Genomic DNA, 17565 nt, shown 5'->3' on the forward strand with positions numbered 1-17565 from the left:
CGTGCCACGCCTACAAGGTCAGACAGGAATCAACAAGAATACCACTACTGGTTACAAATAGATAATGGTGTTAAAAGATTAGTGAGAATTGAAGAGTAACATGGAGATTTTTGCAGTTGCTTGTAGTGATACTGAGACAGAGCACAATTACTCCGATTCAGGATGTCCTAGAATGCGACGTCCAAGGGTCGTGGTCAGCAGTGCAGATCTCGTCAAATTCAAGCAAGCTCGCCTTTACGAAGAAAGCAAGCGGAGGTCAATTCCAGCCTCACTGGAACAGCTACGCTTCCACTCTTTCTCCGACAGCTCTGTTCTGGCTGCTCATGTTCGAAGCCTTTCTAAGTCTAACGAGAACTTATCAAAAAACGATTCGTCTTGTACAAGAAACCAGGGTAATGTTAGACATGACACAACCTGTCGTTCCAACAAGCTGTTGTCGCATAATCCGGCTTCCAGACTCAACCGTAAACTTCACGCTTCGAGGTCTTGGTCCAGTGGATCCAAGCTGACAAGTATGATGCGTAGATCGACGTTGCTAAAAACAAAGAGAACTAAACATTTAAAGTCTAGATCGTTGTCGTTCGAAAAAGGAGTCCTGGAGCCCAATGATCTACAAGAATTGTGCCAACAGCAAGAGGACACGTCATTGGTGATTAGCAACGTCCACATTTCCATATCACGAAATTCATCGATGGTGTGGAAAGACCGCGAGCCCGCAAAACAAATGTCTTCGTCGTCCTTGTCCTCACTAAGATCGCGTCGAGCAGGTTTAGTGAATCAGAGCGACGAGATTGGACAAAAGGCTGACACGAGAAATGACGTGATTAATGAACAAGACAGCGAGTCAGACAGTGCTAAAGACGAGGATCACATTGTCGAGGAAAAACCTGAAGAAAGGGAGGAAAGTTTACTAGAAGCCATTACTAAGACTGCGCCCTTCAAGAAGCTATCCTGTCCCATTGAAGTAGCCAGCAGAGATAGTGGACATGTCAGTGATGAGGCTGCAACAGTGAGCAGCCATGGACCACAGAGGACTAGTCGTACTTTGAGTTTATGTAGTGACATAGTGATAAATACTACACCAGAATTTCAACCTCCTAGTTTTAAACCCAAGACTTCAAATGATAGTTCATCATTTAGTCATGGTATTCCTTCACGTGCTAAACAAAATGTTGACGAAGTCGACAGTTCGTCGCTGCCACCATCTGTGGTTATAGAGAAAAGTGGCACAAAAAGACATTCTTCCGATCCTGTAGGATCGTCTAATGCTTTGAATCATGTTACTCCAAGAATTGGATCAATTTTAGAATCTTCAGTAAAGGAACAAAGACCGTCTTCATTTCATGCGTATGAAAGCACCCCTATAACTGTGTCTGGTTTATCAAACAGGGCAGAAGCAAGTAGCTCAGAGAATGATGTTAGAGTTACACCGTGCTCTGACCAATCGTCCACAACAGGCCCCATAAGTGTGGAGGATTTAGACATTGGAAATTTAGAAACAGACTGGGTAAGTTTAGCATTCTGTGGTCAATTTACTTACTAACATCATTGTGGCCGTTCATTGTGCTAATGTACTTACACTTGTATGGACTCAACAATTAAAAGTGGCAGCTGGTTAGTTAAGTTTAATCACCTGTGAATTTGTAGGGGTGCTCAACCATTGTGTATACATCTTGATGTAAACAGACTTAGTTACCTGGGTAATAGGATCCTGCTTAACTACTCCACCCTAAGAATGACCATATTATGTTATGCTACATTGCAAGAATTTTCTCATATTCCATCTGTTAATAACGTCAATTTGTATTGTATCAACTATCTTTTTTGATGTGAAATACTTGTCTACATGGGATTAAGCTTGTTCAATAATTCCATCTGCTGTTGTAGGATGAAAGAAGAGAACTAGTGGCTAAGTGGCTACTGGAGACAGAAATTTCTTACGTGAACGGGCTTCAAGCAATAATCCAGGTATGTCAGCCTGAAAAAAATTATTGCTCATTGCTATTTTTTCTCTTTCCTTAGGATTACATGGTGCCTTTGCAACAACCACAGACACCAATGTTACTTGGACTGTCAGTTGTTAAGGAAATATTTTTCCAAATCCCAGATCTCCATCTTTGGCATAAGAATTTCTTGACGCAAGTTAAAGAGCGAGTTGAAAACTGGCACTCAATGGGAAAGGTCGGAGATTTGTTTGTTGCCAGTGTAAGTTTGTGTGTGTGTGTGCGTGCATGCGTGCATGCAAGTGTGTGTGTTTACAATTATACTACTTTATCTTCAGTTCTCAGAGAACAAACTAATGGAAACATACTCCAAATTCATCAACAATTTCATGCAGGCCAAGAGTAACATTCAGATAGCCAAAATGCAGCTCCCAATGTTTGCCAAATTTTTGGAGGCAAGTTTGTAATTTTTTTAGACTAGTAAGAAGTTTACAACTATTTTTATTCCTCTAGACTGCATCCCGGGAGAGTCGGGACAAACTATCACTCAGTGATTTGTTGATAAAACCAGTCCAGAGAATTCCCCGCTATGTTTTATTTATCAAAGACTTGTTGAAACAGACACCTCAATTACATCCAGACAGACAACTATTGTCTCAGGCATTAGAGGAAATGACAACCCTGGCTGAACTAATGAATGAATCGGAGCAAGAAGCTCATCGCATGGATCAGCTAAGAGAATTTGTCTCCAACATTGAAGGGGCACCTAATGTAAGTTGTTATCGGACAGTAGAATAACTTGGTCACTGTATTATGACATCAACACTAATACTTTGTCAATTCATTTGCTCTGTTTTCTACTTTGTAGTTGATTGTGCCAAAACGTACGCTAATTCAACATGACCCTGTGACTGAATTGGTTAGTTTTCAAGTTTACTGTTTTTTGTTGATCATGTTGTGTTTTTGTAAATAGAGGGGATCGGTGATGAAAAAGGACAGAAGTTTGTTTATTTTCAATGACATTCTAATGTGTGCTTCAGCAAGACGCAAAACAGCATCATCATTTCGACGTGGCTCTATAAGCAGGTAAAAATGACCTTCTAAAGAGGTCCTTCCCTTCACAAAAGTTAGTGGAATAATGCCTAAATTAGTTGTTCAATTAGCAGCAATTTACATCCAGTCAACAAGCTTTGTGTAGATATGGCTTTGGTTGCCTGTAAGGCTTGCCACAGCTGGGGTATCAAGTTTGTCATCAAATCATTTCACCAGTATCAGTTAGCATGTGTTTTAGATGACCTCAAGCCTTTATATGGGATCTCTTGTTCACCACACCAAGAATTGGGTTTGTTGTGCCCTGATCTAGTTTCTGTTTTCATAGGTTCTCCCTTGCTCCATCTGACCACTGGACATTTAGATACAAGTTCTTGTGGCAAGCACCGTTGACTGCGGTCACCTTGACAACTGATATTCAAAGTGAGTAAAAGATTTGCGTCTGTGTGTGTAGTGTGTGTATTGGTTGTACATAGAAACTGCACAGACTGCGAGGCACAGAAATGGCCGTGCAAGTTTAGACCGTTCCGGTGCTAGGTTGGTACAAGATGAAGCGACTCTTATAAAGATGTTAGAAATGGCAAAGTCTATAGGTCTACCTCATCAGGTGAATACATCATAGTTTATCATTTGGGTGTTAATATCCTTTGTCTATTAGCAACTGGAGTCATCCATACAAGTTTTACTAACTGATGTCAAAGAACAAATTGCTCTTAAAAAAGAACAGGAACATTGTGTGTACTCTCCAGCTGCCAAGATTGATCTCAGTGTTCAAACTGAACCGTAAGTGTTTCAAGGTTTAGTACTACGTCATCTAACTGTACATGTCTACTATAGTAATGCGGTCACTCAATATTCCTTTGTCTTCATTAATGAGAAAGCTAAAAGCTCTTGGACTGACCAGTTTATTGAAAGCAAGAGAATAGCTGAAGGTACATCACTGAGATCATGTGCTAGATTATATCTTTTTAATTTAGAAAACAATATGATCCATGGAAGCATGACTTCTCTATTATCACAAGCTGCTACAGGACCACAGTTGACGTTCCTTTATCCAATGACCCTGCAATTGTGCCGGTTTGGAATGCAGGTATGTGTGTGTGGTGGTGGTGGTGGATTAACTTTACTACGTGACAAGAGGGCTATTGTGCATGTAACACCAACAGAAACTCCTTTTATTAATACTACGCTACATTCTGTGTGTAGATATACTCTAGTAAATGTCTTTAGATATTCATGAGTTATTTTGTTACTAGATGTTATCTATACTGTTTATTTTGTGGTATTTTAATAGTTGAAATGTGCTGCTACTGGTTTGCCGGTGGATAATAGTTGTTCAAACAGCCTGTGGGTTTGTCGTAGTGATGTGTACGGTGGACAGGTGTGTCTGTTACATGTTGAGCCACAGAACAAGCTTCGTCTTATGGCTAGTATCACCGTCTGCTCATCACAAATCCGTTGCATCGCTGCCATACCTCAGGTGACTCCCAAAACACCCATAAACGCTGAGGAATACTTTGGAAGTAACTTATCACAATCTGAAGCGATAGCTTACTATCATCATGAAAGATTTGAATCAACCAGTTCTATTGGTGGTGTAGACTCAGATTCTGACCTAGTGTCCAGTGAATGCTCCAATAGTAATTTGCTGGAAGACCAAAGAAGGCGACCCACCAGTGGTACTTTTGGTGGCAGCAATGAAAGCATCCAAACATTGACTGAGGCTTCAGAGGTTGAAGATACAGTACCTGAACGTCGTCTTGTTAACAGGATTAGTACCGGAACATTATTAGCAGATGAAAGTGATAGAGGCACATTAACAAGAAAGAAGGCACTTCTTGACAGAAGAAATTCAACTGATAATGAGTCTTCACAGAGTGTCCCACTACCAAGGAGACATTTCAGTTTAATTGCCAAGAGAAACCAAGCCGATCAAGAGCTTTTATCTTCTCTAAAGGATTATAATCGCAGTACCAGTGTTCCTGCTGTCAATTGTGATGTTAGTACTAAACCTGGTGACTGGAAGCTACAGATAGCTGGTGGTAGCCAACGATCAATTGATAGTGAATCAAACTGTTCATATGACGACAATACACCAGTTACTACGCCAACGACCAAAAATACTATGTTGTGCCCTTTACCTGATAAACAATTCTGCGATCATCGACCTCATTCGCCTCTAAAGAAATTTATGCACATGTTCTCTCCAACACCTCAGCATCGTGTTATCACTCCAGGATCAACTTCTAAAATCAGTGAGCAACCGTTTAAATATGACACACTGTCAAGACCTAGATCAGTGTCAGCTACCTCAATTGATCCAGTCCAGAGTCATCATCAACGTTCGTCAACACTAGGACGAGATCGCAGACAGTTCTCTCCAATGACTCTGAAGCCTGCTCACATTAAAATGGACACCAGTGGCAGTGGAAAACACAAGCCAAAGACAGACAATTCTCAAAAGACAGGCAGCTCTCAAATGTGGCTTGGCACAGAGGACAAATGGTAATGGTACTATGAATAACATTATTGGTTGATAATGTGATGATTATTATTGAGTGATTACATACACTTTGGCTTTGTGGCTAGTGTTGCTTGTTGGCATGGTAATTTATTGTGTAGTTTAAATCAAATGTGTTAATAGGGCCACAAGCCATTGTTGGCTATCTGTACAATGTTTAATAGCAAGTGATACCACAACAAAGCCAATTGAATTATACTACTTTGTACTAGAATACTCAGTGTTAAGGTAGTGATTAGATATGTTAAGATGGTGATTTGTTTTGTTGATAGTATTTATGTGTTTGGGCCTGGAGATAGTCTTCGTGGGAAGAGTAAGAATACCATCCACATGCCAGCATCTGTACGCTGTATCAAGTAAGTATTGTAATATCTCCCTTCAGGTAATTTACATTATTCTACTTCAATTTCAGGTACCATTGTGAGAACGTATATGTTGGAATGGAGAATGGAGTTTTAGCAGTTTTCAGTACCAACTGCTGTACGTTCAGTGATATTGTAATGGAGCCTTTTATATTTTCCATTTTTTGTAGATGGAGTTTGGTTGTTTGATTGTCCAGCGACGATACAGCTAGTTGAACAAGACAATGCTCCAGTGTCATGCTGTCTTCCTGTGCGATCTGTTGTTTGGGTGTCCTGCTCAAATGCCATCTTTGCTGTAGATGCTTCCCTCAATGTAGAGGTGAATAGCTCAAGAATACATTAATGTTCAATGTTTGTGCCTCTGCTTCAATACTTTATTAGTTTGTAAAATGATGTGGTTTCAAGTGACACTCCTTCCCATTCACTCTAATCAGGAACACAATATTATATTTCTTTTATGCTGTTGAGGAAGCACATGTTTGCCATTGTTGTTATTGTAAACCAGGAACACAGAACACAATATATTATATTTCTTTTATGCTGTTGAGGAGTTGTTATCATAAACAGTGAATTGGTATAAATTATTAAGTATTTGTTTTTCTTTGTTGATAGCAAATCATCAGTTATGATGATCCAGACATTCAAGTGTTGACAATGGTGATGACACCTTGTGGTGTCTGGGTGGCTCTAGCTGGCTCCACACTATTATATCTTTACCAGACCAGCAGTGCCAGACTGTTAACTACTGTGGACTGTTGCCAACCAGTGCACACTTTACTAACTGGTAAGCTATTCTTGACTTTGTTTGTTTACTGAGGTTCTGTTGTATGTATTTGAGTGGTTTTACAGTTCTTGCTGTGTTTTGAAAATTACTTCATTGCTTATTGCACAGGGTATGATTCCAATTTGTCAGAAGAGAAGACGGCTAATTTAGCTATCACAAACTTGTTACACTCACAAGGGACACTACTTATTGGCACCAGTGCTGGTGTTGTGTTAGCTCTGGAACTACCAACATCAAGTGCACACCTCATGATCAATTCTTCATTACACCCTATCGCACTGAGTCATGGCCATAAAGGTCCTGTGGATATCATGATAAACGTTTACACTGAAGCTAAATTGAACGAAACTGCGTCCAGCAGCAGGAAGCTTAGCAGACGGAAATCAAATCAGAAGACACAGTCCCAGAATAGTCTTTTAGTGATGAGTTGTGGTGAAGGATACGAGGACTATGTCAGCAAGACGACCATTTCTAACATCAGAGAGTCTGTGGGTTGTCTAGCTGTGTGGCAAATGTCTTTAAACAATAACACGTAAAATATTTCACTTTTTTGTATACTGATTTCATATTTGTGCAAAGCACATGTTAACTTAGCCTCAAAGGCACCACCAGCTGTGGAGAATTTAAACTTCACTTGCTGATTTTATTTCATACCTTTTATAAACTATTCACTGCCAACAATCTTAAGAATATTGTTTTATATTATTTTAACCAATGTGCACATATTTGTATGTATGTACACCAAATTTGATACATGATGTTTTTATCATGTGTGATATGTTATCAATGAAATAAACAGTATATCTTGTCAGTTTGTTGCTTCAGTAGCATGGCTGGGAAGGGTGGCCCTGGTTGTTTCAAAAAATCTGTTATAGTCTACACAGAGTAACAGTTGAGCAAGATGTGGGTTATCTTGATGGTCACGGACGTCTGACAACCGTCGTAGAAACTCTGACGACTTGCGATTAAACTCCTAAAACAATACATTATTAAAGAAACAATACAATAATTGTTGGGTATACTCACTTTAGAGATTCGGTCTAATTCAGGTGTTGTGTTCTCTTGCAAGCCAGCCATGACCAGCAAGCAAAATGAAATACAGAGTTGGAGTATTTCATTAAGTAGGTGAAGTATCTGAAACATAAAATGGTTTAAATTATAATATTCAGTTTTTACCAATGCACAAACAGCAAATACCAGTTAGGGATGATATAACCCATTTAATTCTAAAAATGGTGAGGAATGTAATTCACACTTTAGTGTCAAATAAGTGATGTCATGATTCTTGGGGAAGGTTGTGTGTAGGTGTGTGCGTGTCTATGTGTGTGTGGCATGTACTTACTGATGTTGCTTGTAAAAACAGTTGTCTGTAGAGTGAAGAAACAAAGTTACAATGGGCTTGCTGGATAGTCTCAAAATCGTGTGTTGATCGTATATTCTCTAGGAGTAGACTGAACTGTGACTCGATCACATCCACTTGCACATAATATTGTATCTTATCAATGAGGAATGCCATGTGTGATCGGAGCTGCCAAACTGGTGCCAAGCGGTCCCCCGAACCTTTATGCATCATCTGTAGGGCCCAGCAATGTTGTAACATCACTTGTACTTGACGGATGTTGATTAGGAACCCAAACAACACATTGTATCTACAAGATGATGGAAATACCAGTGTGTAAAGGAAACTAATGGAGTATATAGTTGTTGAATGTTATTGTACAACAAAAATGAAATGTCTTGTAACGACCATCTGTCTGATTTGTGTTTCCTGAAAGAAGATTCCGGGCCATTCATAATACTAGAAACCAAAGTAATTGAAAACAATTCAAGAGAAATGGAGACAGTGTCAAAACATTGAACACAAACTTCCAATTCAGTCAACTGTTCAATCACAAAATCTAACAATTCAGGGAAAATATAAAGTATAAACATCAGAGGTCTAAAACCTTAGCAACAGAATACTGTCAAGTTTTCACATTACAGACAAGCCAGGATCAATTGGTCGTAGAATGTCAGACATCTAACACATTGTCACAGAAAAATTCCAAACACATTAACCCACAAAACAGAAACCCAACACTAGAAATATAAACCCATCCAGACAAGGACTGAATTATATCACTTACTGATGTAATATCGAAGGTGTAAAAAGGGTGTGAAGCGGCCATCGTACATGATAGGAGAGTCCCAGTTTGCTCCAGCCACTCTCGTGGTGTTTAACAGGATGGCTCTGTTGAGCTAAAACACAAAAGTCATCAACAACTTAACATGTGATTAGTTGTCTAGTTGTAAAACACTTAAGTGTCCAGGATAAACAATTCGACCACACCTGTCAGATGGAATGTGATGTGGTATTCATAATGTCTCTAAGTGGCCAATGACTCCCTCTGAGACAGGTTGGTTTTACCCCCACCTTCAGGGCTAGACCCATAGTCAAACTGATTTCAATTCAAAACAACATTTAAGTCAAAATAAAAACAGTGAACATGGGCCTTCCCTAACGGATAGTAGCAAAATTCCTTCAATGTGGTTGAAAGAATGTTATAAAATAAACCACATTGGCAACTAGCAAACAGCTTTACTTTGCTGGGGAAGACTGCTGAGGTCATAACAAATTCTACTTTTAGTAGTCCATTCTGGATAACTGGGCCTTCCCTAATGGATAGTAAGAACTATTCAAAATTCCTTTAATATACAGTTGGCAGCTAGCAAACAGCTTTACTTTGCTGCTGGGGAAGACTGCCGAGGTCATAACAGTTTAGTAGTCTATTCTGGGAAACTATTCTAATCTGGTCACCTGTATACATACAGTAAACTGTTCAGCCATACAAAGTAGCAGTTGTAATAGGCTGGTCATTCTGTACATATTTAACACATGTGAGGATTGTGACACTCAATTGGGTGATGTAAAAAGGCGACCCTACATGCATGATTTGAGTTAGACCATGTACCTGACTTGTGGGCTTTGCTTGTGCTGGATGGGGCTGGACAGGTTAGAGAGAAATGCTGAGAAATTTCTTCATCAACACCAACCTGTGAAATGTAACAAGAGTTAACACAGTGATACACCACTTAACAGCTACCTCATTAATAAAACCACCTCATTATAGTGACCATGCCAAAACAAAGTACTGTATACCCTCTGAATGAATGAAAAACCTCCACCTGTATATCTGGTACTAATGGCAACTTACTACATGACTAAGTGCTTGAAAAAAAAACAACACTTGATTATGGTTTGATTTTATAGATCATTGTTTAGTAGGTGTTTGTATGTATGTTTTACGTACACTTGTAATTAATTGAGTTTATTATAGGGTGAAGCAACCCTTAGGCTGATTATTTGTAGTCCGCCATATTGGCAGGTAGTTGTGTGTATGGCAAAATGGAAACACACTATATTTTGTACAACCTTTGCTTACGACTTTCAAGAACAAACTATAACTCACTTTGTAACTAGCTTGTTTGAAGGCAGCATTGACATCTGTATGATAACAAAACATCACCACACAAAACTCCATTATGAAATTCCATTTCAAAAGGGATATCACAATTGGGTGTACCATGTTATATGGCACGTCAGGAAGTTACGGACTGTTGGCTAGCAGTATAGTGTTATATGAGACACTGTATAACAAACAATAATATTATAAACCAAGTTGTGGTATCCCTAGGGTGCATCTATGCACATGCATACGCACAACACACACACACCATGCTCAGTGGTAGCGGTGACAGGTTCTCTCAATAAAGACTGCACCATATCCACAAAAGTCTGAAATAACTCCCCTCTCCCCAACAAGAAGAAATCTTTCAGTATCTACAAACAAGGACCACACACTGAACCAGAACATTCAACACACACGACCAACAACATACTAACATGTAAGTGTCCAATCAAATCAGAGTCCTCCACAATCAGTTTCCATAACCTCTACAAGTATGTAGTACCAAGGTGAAGAATAGTTTTAAAATTTTCTTCACCTCACCTCTGCCACACAAGTTCTAATGGAGTCCACTGCTGTTTCAAACTGCTGTACACTGAACACTGGTTGTTGTTGAAGATGAGCTAACATTGAGGCCAGTCTGAGTTCATCTGGTCTAGCTAGAAGCATTCTTTCATGTCCTGTACATATCATAAACAAAATGAGTTAAGAAAAAATTTAAAACTATAACCCACAATACAGTATTTTGCTGTAAAAACCATCTCCATTATGTAATGAAAACGCACGTATGACGTCATAACCTAATCCCACAATCGAATATCACACGCGAGGGTATATAAGAAGATGCTTGTTCATGCTGGATAACTTACCTGGCACAGGGGATACCATGATCAACAAGGTGGTTCCCTCAGGTCGAGGCCAGTGCATTGCACCCCGCCTGGCTGAAGCCTGCGATCTCCCCAAACGTGGGAGACTCGGGTGCGTAATTTTTGTTAGTGGGGGACTGCGTTCGCGCATCCCCCATTCATAAAGAAAACAATATCAATGGGAGAGATACAAGATCTTCCTTTTCTTCACAAAATTATATACTTATGAAAAGGGACTTCATTGTAGTTATCACCAAAAAAAAAAACCGCCATACAAATACATCAATGAAGTCATTTTTCTTTGGTGATATGACACTTTGATTCTCTAACACAACTTAAATGAACCCATTGGAGGGAAACGAATGGATTTGATCCAGTGATTGTGCAGCTAAAGGTGCTGGCAGGGTGAACGACAGATGTCACTAACCTGGCCTCACAGAGAATGGAAACTGCCTGACCATGTACTCAACTAATACTGCCAAGGTGTTGTGAAGGTTTCTAATACAAACCTCCACAATCCCTATTATACTATTTAGTACTACCACACTATAATAACGATAGCTTACACTACAGTAAGAAAGTATTATGGACAAAGGACTTACCATTCTTGTTTGGAACTTTCAACGTCTTATCAGTAAAGTTAAATATCTGTGCTGCTTCACCAATAAACAATATCTACAAGTAAACAGCAGATAAGCAAAACAAACACTAGAAGAGCACTATAATTTATACGATATACATGTACACTCTAATACACATGTTAGCACACACGTTAGCACGCACGCACGCACGCACGCACGCACGCACGCACGCACACACACACGACACATGTTAGAACACACACGACACACGTTAGAACACACGACACACGTTAGAACACACACACGACACACGTTAAAACACACACACGACACACGTTAGAACACACACACGACACACATTAGAACACACACACACACGACACACGTTAAAACACACACACACGACACACGTTAGAACACACACACGACACACATTAGAACACACACACACACACGACACACGTTAGAACACACACACACGACACGTTAGAACACACACACACACACACGACACACACACACATGTACTACACTACACACTTACTTTCTCTGCAACTCTAACTGGCAGATAAGAAGGCAACATTGCAGATCGTAGGTGATAGCTTGACAATGGTGAACCACCTACTGCCACCTATCAAAGAACAAAACTCAAATGATTTGTAAGTTTCATTGACTGGAATGTACACCAAATTAAATTGTGCAGCAGCTTTAAAAATTTACTGTCATTCTTATCAACGGATCCAAAAACAGAAAGATTGAGTTTCACAATAGGCTATTTTTCCTATACCACCACCAACATAAAATTAACACCTCCCAATCACCAAGTTAGCACTTTGGCAAACCAGAATTTTGGCCCATACACCCACCCTGTATGTTGAACTACGTAAAGTCTGTTGGGAGCAGAATCTTATGGGGGCTTATATCCCCAAAAAATAAGAGGTTCCCGAAAATCATCCTGTAGAGTACTGCTTTAGTGGCCATTTTCAAATAGTGCTAGACACTTTGGTCATTGCCAACCAGCATGATGATCACAAGCAATGACTCTTACCGTTGTTTCATTGCTGGGGGGTTCCTCATCACTGGGAGATGACGGCAGCTCTGTTACAGTGACTGACTCAACAAAGAACTCTTCTTTGTGGTCCAGCAGTAGACCATGCAACATCCAGGCTGATGACTGCTGGTACATGACCTTGTGACATACGTGAAGGAGCCTGTTGGGTGAGAGGAGTAGTGCATACTGAATGTGTACCAAACACAAAGTATTCAATAGAAGTTTACCATCAAAAGTAACATGCTCAATGGTGAGTTGGCCTTATTAGCGTTCAAAAAGTACAGCTTACCTATGTGTGAGAAGTCATGGAAAACTGTGAAGGCTCATGTGAGGATCCCGGGGAATCGGTCAAGCAGAGAGTTGCAAAGAAAGGATCATAGATAAGAACTCAATCCCTATTGATTTATATTGTTGAATAATAAATCATTCAATACAGCGTGTGTGTTCTGGAGGTTTACGCGGCTCAACTAGGGACCTGGACTTTCAGAGAAGAAGTGCTACTGGGTTCCTACAATGTTTGACATGGTCACTATCATGAGGTGGTCACATTAAAAGAGGAGGCCAAGGCACTGTAACCATATGTGCGCGCACACATACAATGACACATGTTCACTGTATATATACACCTGCCTACCTCTGAAAGGTGTGTCTCAAGAAGGGATCACCAGAGTTACACTGGTCATAGATGTAGGATAGTATATGTCCACCTCTCCACTACAAGTAGACAAACAGTGGATATTGTAGATTGCGTGATCGTTGTCAAAAAAAATTTTAAGGTCAATGATATCACGTGAAAAGTAACCAATCAAAAGCCATTACAGACTCAGTTTAAAATTAAGTTTCAGCCATCTATCTGATTCACAGTTACTCATGCCTGTATCAGTAGACCTGAGGTGGCGAATTGTTTGGCAAAACATCATGTTTAATAGCAAGCCTGCTGAAGAAGCTGGTAGCGCATATGCTATTCGTCAGTGAAAGAACTGCTCAATAAGATACAGGCATGAGTAACTACTTGCATGTGAATCCGAGTGTGAATCGGATAGACTGGCTGTAACTTAATTTTAAACTCAGTCTATAATGGCTTTCGATTGGTTACTTTTCACATGATATCATTGACCAAAAAAACTTATTAACAACAGTCACGCAATCCGCGATACCATGTACCTTGTTCTGTTGTGTAGTGGAAATCACATGACTGACCCTCGGCAACACCAGTTGGTACTGAGACAAGAAAAAAGTTTACATATAACTTGTTACAAAAATTTTTTGTATACAAGGAATTTTTGGGCAAGGCAACTTAAAAGTATTCTGCCCTAATTAACTTACTAATTCTGGCAACTTAAACAAATGCATTTACTAATTCTGGCAACTTAAACAAATGCATTGCTTGACAACTTTTCTCATGGAAAAGTGAGTTTCTCCCCACAAAAAAATTCTCGAACATAAGAAAAACTTTGAGAATAAATTCTTTTCAACAGTCCGTATCATTGTATTAGTGAAAAGCTTTCAAAGTTACAAGTTTCACTGAGACATGTTAGCAACTGTTAAACGACCTGATTGGTATTTAATAATTGACCACAAAATCAAAACATTTCACATGCACCATTTTCTCAAGCTACGGTAACTACAAACTTCACTGGGAAAACAGCTGTCTAACTGGGTGTGTTTAGAACTTTACACTCACAAAGATCATTGCTCTTTAATTTTTGGTTCCTTTCACACACATAACTTCTGGCATATCATACAGACAATTCTAGTGCCACTGGATGCGCCATCATGTGAGGCAGCAGGATATAATGTGTGTGACTCTTGGGAAGTAAAGCAGTGTTGTATTTGCTATAAACTGCAAAGTCTTGTTGTAGTACTAGGAGTGAAAAACTGCCAAATCCAGCTTCTCCCATTTGCCATGCATTGTACTCACTGGCCATAAGAACACCCCTCTTTAGTTAACCATTTTGGATAGATCAGAAACGTAAGCAAGGTGTACTTCAAGCCTTTATTGATAAAACCATCTGGGCCCCACGAGTCACTAACATATCATTTCAAAAAAGGGAACATAGACAGAGATAAACAACATGTCATCATTTAACTCTAATAGTACACTCACCAAACATACAATAATGTAAACCAAATATGTGTAGGAACTATTTTAATTCAGTCCTAATCAATACACAGAGGACGTAAGAAAAGCCAAACACTAACTGTATTAAGAAACAATGGTTTTTCACGCCCAACACCTTCATCTGTTTACACACATACACTATTATAATTTACTACAAACATGGACAAATTGATTTTTGAAATGGCCACTATTCAGCATTATACATACAATCTACTACTAATATTCCAGGTTCCAGGTAGGGGATTATGAGGTAGTCTTGTCAGTGAGGGCATGAATTGCACCTTAAAACAGTTACACACACACACACACACACGCACGCACCCATGTGCACATATAAAGGAAAGTTTCACTTACTTCATCAAGTTGTTCCCTGACATGTGTCAACGGCATGTGGGGATCACTGTATGCCTGTGTGTGAACAAGATATGACATACCAATAACAAATTTGACATGTGCAAATCAACTTATTTAATTCAATCAAATCAATTTAATTCAATTTGTACAAAATGGTTTTTAAATGCATAATTACTGGTCAGGAAATTCAATTGTTGCCCTACACCATACCACACTAAAACAACTTGACACCTTCACAAGTTGTCTTCCATATAAGGAAGGAAGTTCACGTGGTAACCAGTTCACTTTGACCTGATATCATCGCTACAGGTGTACTGTTCATAGGAACAACAAACAGCTTGTCATTAACTTTACCAGGTTAAGAGGTACTGTGCGTGTCTTACACGGTGGGTAAAGGTCCAGGTAGGCCTTCAGGTGCCCACATCTTTACCTGTGAGACATGGTACAGCCCAATGTGGGCTACTGTAGTTCCATCCTCTGGGAGGATTTACCTGTACCTACTCCTAGCACCTGAGTAGTGCACAGTCAGTTAGGTAAGAATGACTACATATACAGCAGCCAAAGGCTTTGCTTCAATTTGTGTGTGTGAGTGTGTGTGTGTGTGCGTGCGTGCGTGCGTGTGTGCATGTAATGCATCACAACATATGCATGCTTGTGTGTGGCTTATTGAAACCAGATATCTTTGATCATCAGATGTGTCTTACAATTTGCATATCATCTTTCCCTGTTATTTGTATAGTCAGAAACTGTACAATTTCACTGGTATTAATGTACACTATGAAATGTTATCTTCAATTAGTTGCTAAGGAGTGGCTTGGTCATCTTGAGTGTTAGCAATTTCTAGGAATTTTCATCCCATGTTATTATTCTACATGGTGATCTTTAATGACAGCATTTGGGCAGCTCCCATCACTTAAGTTACAAGTATGATCATAAACACTGTCCTTGAATAAACACCATGGCTCTTATTCAAGTTTCACATGTCTGGCTGCAACTGCCAATGGTAGACTCTGTGTCAACCAACAGGAAAAGAAATTACATTGTTACTTTCAAGTTACAAGTAGTGGAGAGTGCAGAGACGAGAGCACATTTAGCACAGTAATCTGTACTGTAAAAATTAACAAAACCTGGCTCCATTTTGGTCCCCATATACACTATTCTTTCACACAAAAATCACTGTGTCAACTAAGCACCAGTTCACTATAGCTGTACTTGAATATATATCGGCAAATTTGTTTTGTGATCAAACTAACTCTATACACAGAAATTTAATCAACTAAACGTAATTTTAGCATGAAACACCTGGTAAAGTCAATACAAACATTTTTTTATGGTTCACCTAACCCACTGCTGAGATGTTATCAAGAGGGAAGACTTTATATCAAAATTGCTACAGGAATGGCAAAATGATACTCCAGTATAACAATCCAAGCAAGGGAGGGGTTAGAGGTTCCACAAGATTTTGCTATCACTCCATATTAACTGATAGCTGACTGAAAAGATGAACTACCGAGTCCCGATGCTATTTCATGAAAAAATTTAATGCCATGTTTTGTGTGTATTTAAATTTCTAACTAGTGTACTACTGGTATATCATCGCTGTGGATCAACTGTAGATGATCAGAGAATTGCCTGGGGAAAGAGATGTTGTTGTTACTTAGTTACAGAAGTCATATGACCTCAGGGTGTTCATTTACCAATACAATTGTTGCATTTACAATTAAGATGCTTTGGATATTGACTTTCATGGTTACAGTTGCTGGAATAATCAAACTACTTTTGGTGATTCTTAAAAATGAACAAAATGATCACAGAAAGTTCAAAGAAAAGTGCAATGTTACTGGACTACAAGAACATGGTGGAATCAGAACTGATTGTAACTTTGGCCAAATCATTTCATCAACTATTTTAGCTATCCTTAACGTAAATGCTGTGGTAACTTAGCATACAATGGTACCACTTAAGGCCAGTTGTGTCGTTCATAAGAAACCCAAACACAATTCTACTAAATCTTACTGCTATAGATAATAGACTAGGTGTATAACACCTCAATAATACGACTAGCTAAAACAAGATATATTACAATAAAAACTACTATGTTTGAAAAGTTGTTCTGTGGCTGCTAGCGTGAAGGCTTCTCCGTCACACGTAACAACCGAATCTAGTAAATTAGAAATTTACTGAACAGGTAGCCACAATAATTCGGGCTAATTACCATGCAGCAAGGTGATCAGGAGAAAGGCGAGGAGAAAGGTAATGGCAACATTGTAGTAAGAAGTTTACTCCATGAGGCTTGGCCATTTATACGGCCGGTCAGCAATACATCAATCTGTTATATCTGCAGGTGGACCCGCATTTTAAGCCATTACAGCCATTACAAAGACTACAAGACCTAGATACAAAAAAACCACCGGAGATATGTAATGTATCGACCAGCTGACAGACAACTGCCATGTATAAATTTTTAATGTTATTATACATACTA

The 17565-nt window shown here is 39.2% G+C and overlaps 2 protein-coding genes and 1 non-coding gene across 3 annotated transcripts in view; 2 read left to right on the forward strand and 1 right to left on the reverse strand.

The window, feature by feature from the left end:
- On the forward strand, positions 1 to 7461 carry LOC136238864 (rho guanine nucleotide exchange factor 17-like). The gene is made up of 18 exons (XM_066029492.1): positions 1 to 1507; positions 1888 to 1968; positions 2023 to 2205; positions 2282 to 2398; positions 2457 to 2714; positions 2812 to 2862; positions 2917 to 3029; positions 3322 to 3416; positions 3470 to 3600; positions 3652 to 3776; positions 3831 to 3925; positions 3971 to 4083; positions 4288 to 5498; positions 5787 to 5870; positions 5927 to 5994; positions 6047 to 6195; positions 6489 to 6660; positions 6769 to 7461. The coding sequence occupies exons 1-18, from the start codon at positions 101 to 103 to the stop codon at positions 7194 to 7196; spliced, it is 4881 nt and encodes a 1626-aa protein (XP_065885564.1). The 5' UTR covers positions 1 to 100; the 3' UTR covers positions 7197 to 7461.
- The window catches only part of LOC136238865 (gamma-tubulin complex component 4-like), a 26652-nt gene continuing 16430 nt past the window's right edge, over positions 7344 to 17565 (reverse strand). Inside the window, exons 4-18 of the mRNA XM_066029493.1 lie at positions 15081 to 15134; positions 13769 to 13825; positions 13239 to 13318; positions 12602 to 12764; positions 12098 to 12184; positions 11575 to 11647; positions 10650 to 10786; positions 10544 to 10594; positions 10375 to 10480; positions 10110 to 10144; positions 9612 to 9693; positions 8787 to 8898; positions 8003 to 8309; positions 7687 to 7794; positions 7344 to 7633 (exon numbers count right to left, since the gene is read on the reverse strand). Of these exons, the coding sequence (XP_065885565.1) occupies positions 7469 to 7633; positions 7687 to 7794; positions 8003 to 8309; positions 8787 to 8898; positions 9612 to 9693; positions 10110 to 10144; positions 10375 to 10480; positions 10544 to 10594; positions 10650 to 10786; positions 11575 to 11647; positions 12098 to 12184; positions 12602 to 12764; positions 13239 to 13318; positions 13769 to 13825; positions 15081 to 15134 (1617 nt within the window). The 3' untranslated portion in view covers positions 7344 to 7468. The remainder of the gene's footprint in view (positions 7634 to 7686; positions 7795 to 8002; positions 8310 to 8786; positions 8899 to 9611; positions 9694 to 10109; positions 10145 to 10374; positions 10481 to 10543; positions 10595 to 10649; positions 10787 to 11574; positions 11648 to 12097; positions 12185 to 12601; positions 12765 to 13238; positions 13319 to 13768; positions 13826 to 15080; positions 15135 to 17565) is intronic.
- On the forward strand, positions 10968 to 11130 carry LOC136239663 (U1 spliceosomal RNA). The gene has a single exon (XR_010693564.1). It is a non-coding gene; the product is annotated as a U1 spliceosomal RNA (small nuclear RNA).

The sequence above is a fragment of the Dysidea avara genome, chromosome 11 (assembly GCF_963678975.1).
Source record: "Dysidea avara chromosome 11, odDysAvar1.4, whole genome shotgun sequence".
In the NCBI taxonomy this organism is placed as follows: Eukaryota; Metazoa; Porifera; class Demospongiae; order Dictyoceratida; family Dysideidae; genus Dysidea; species Dysidea avara.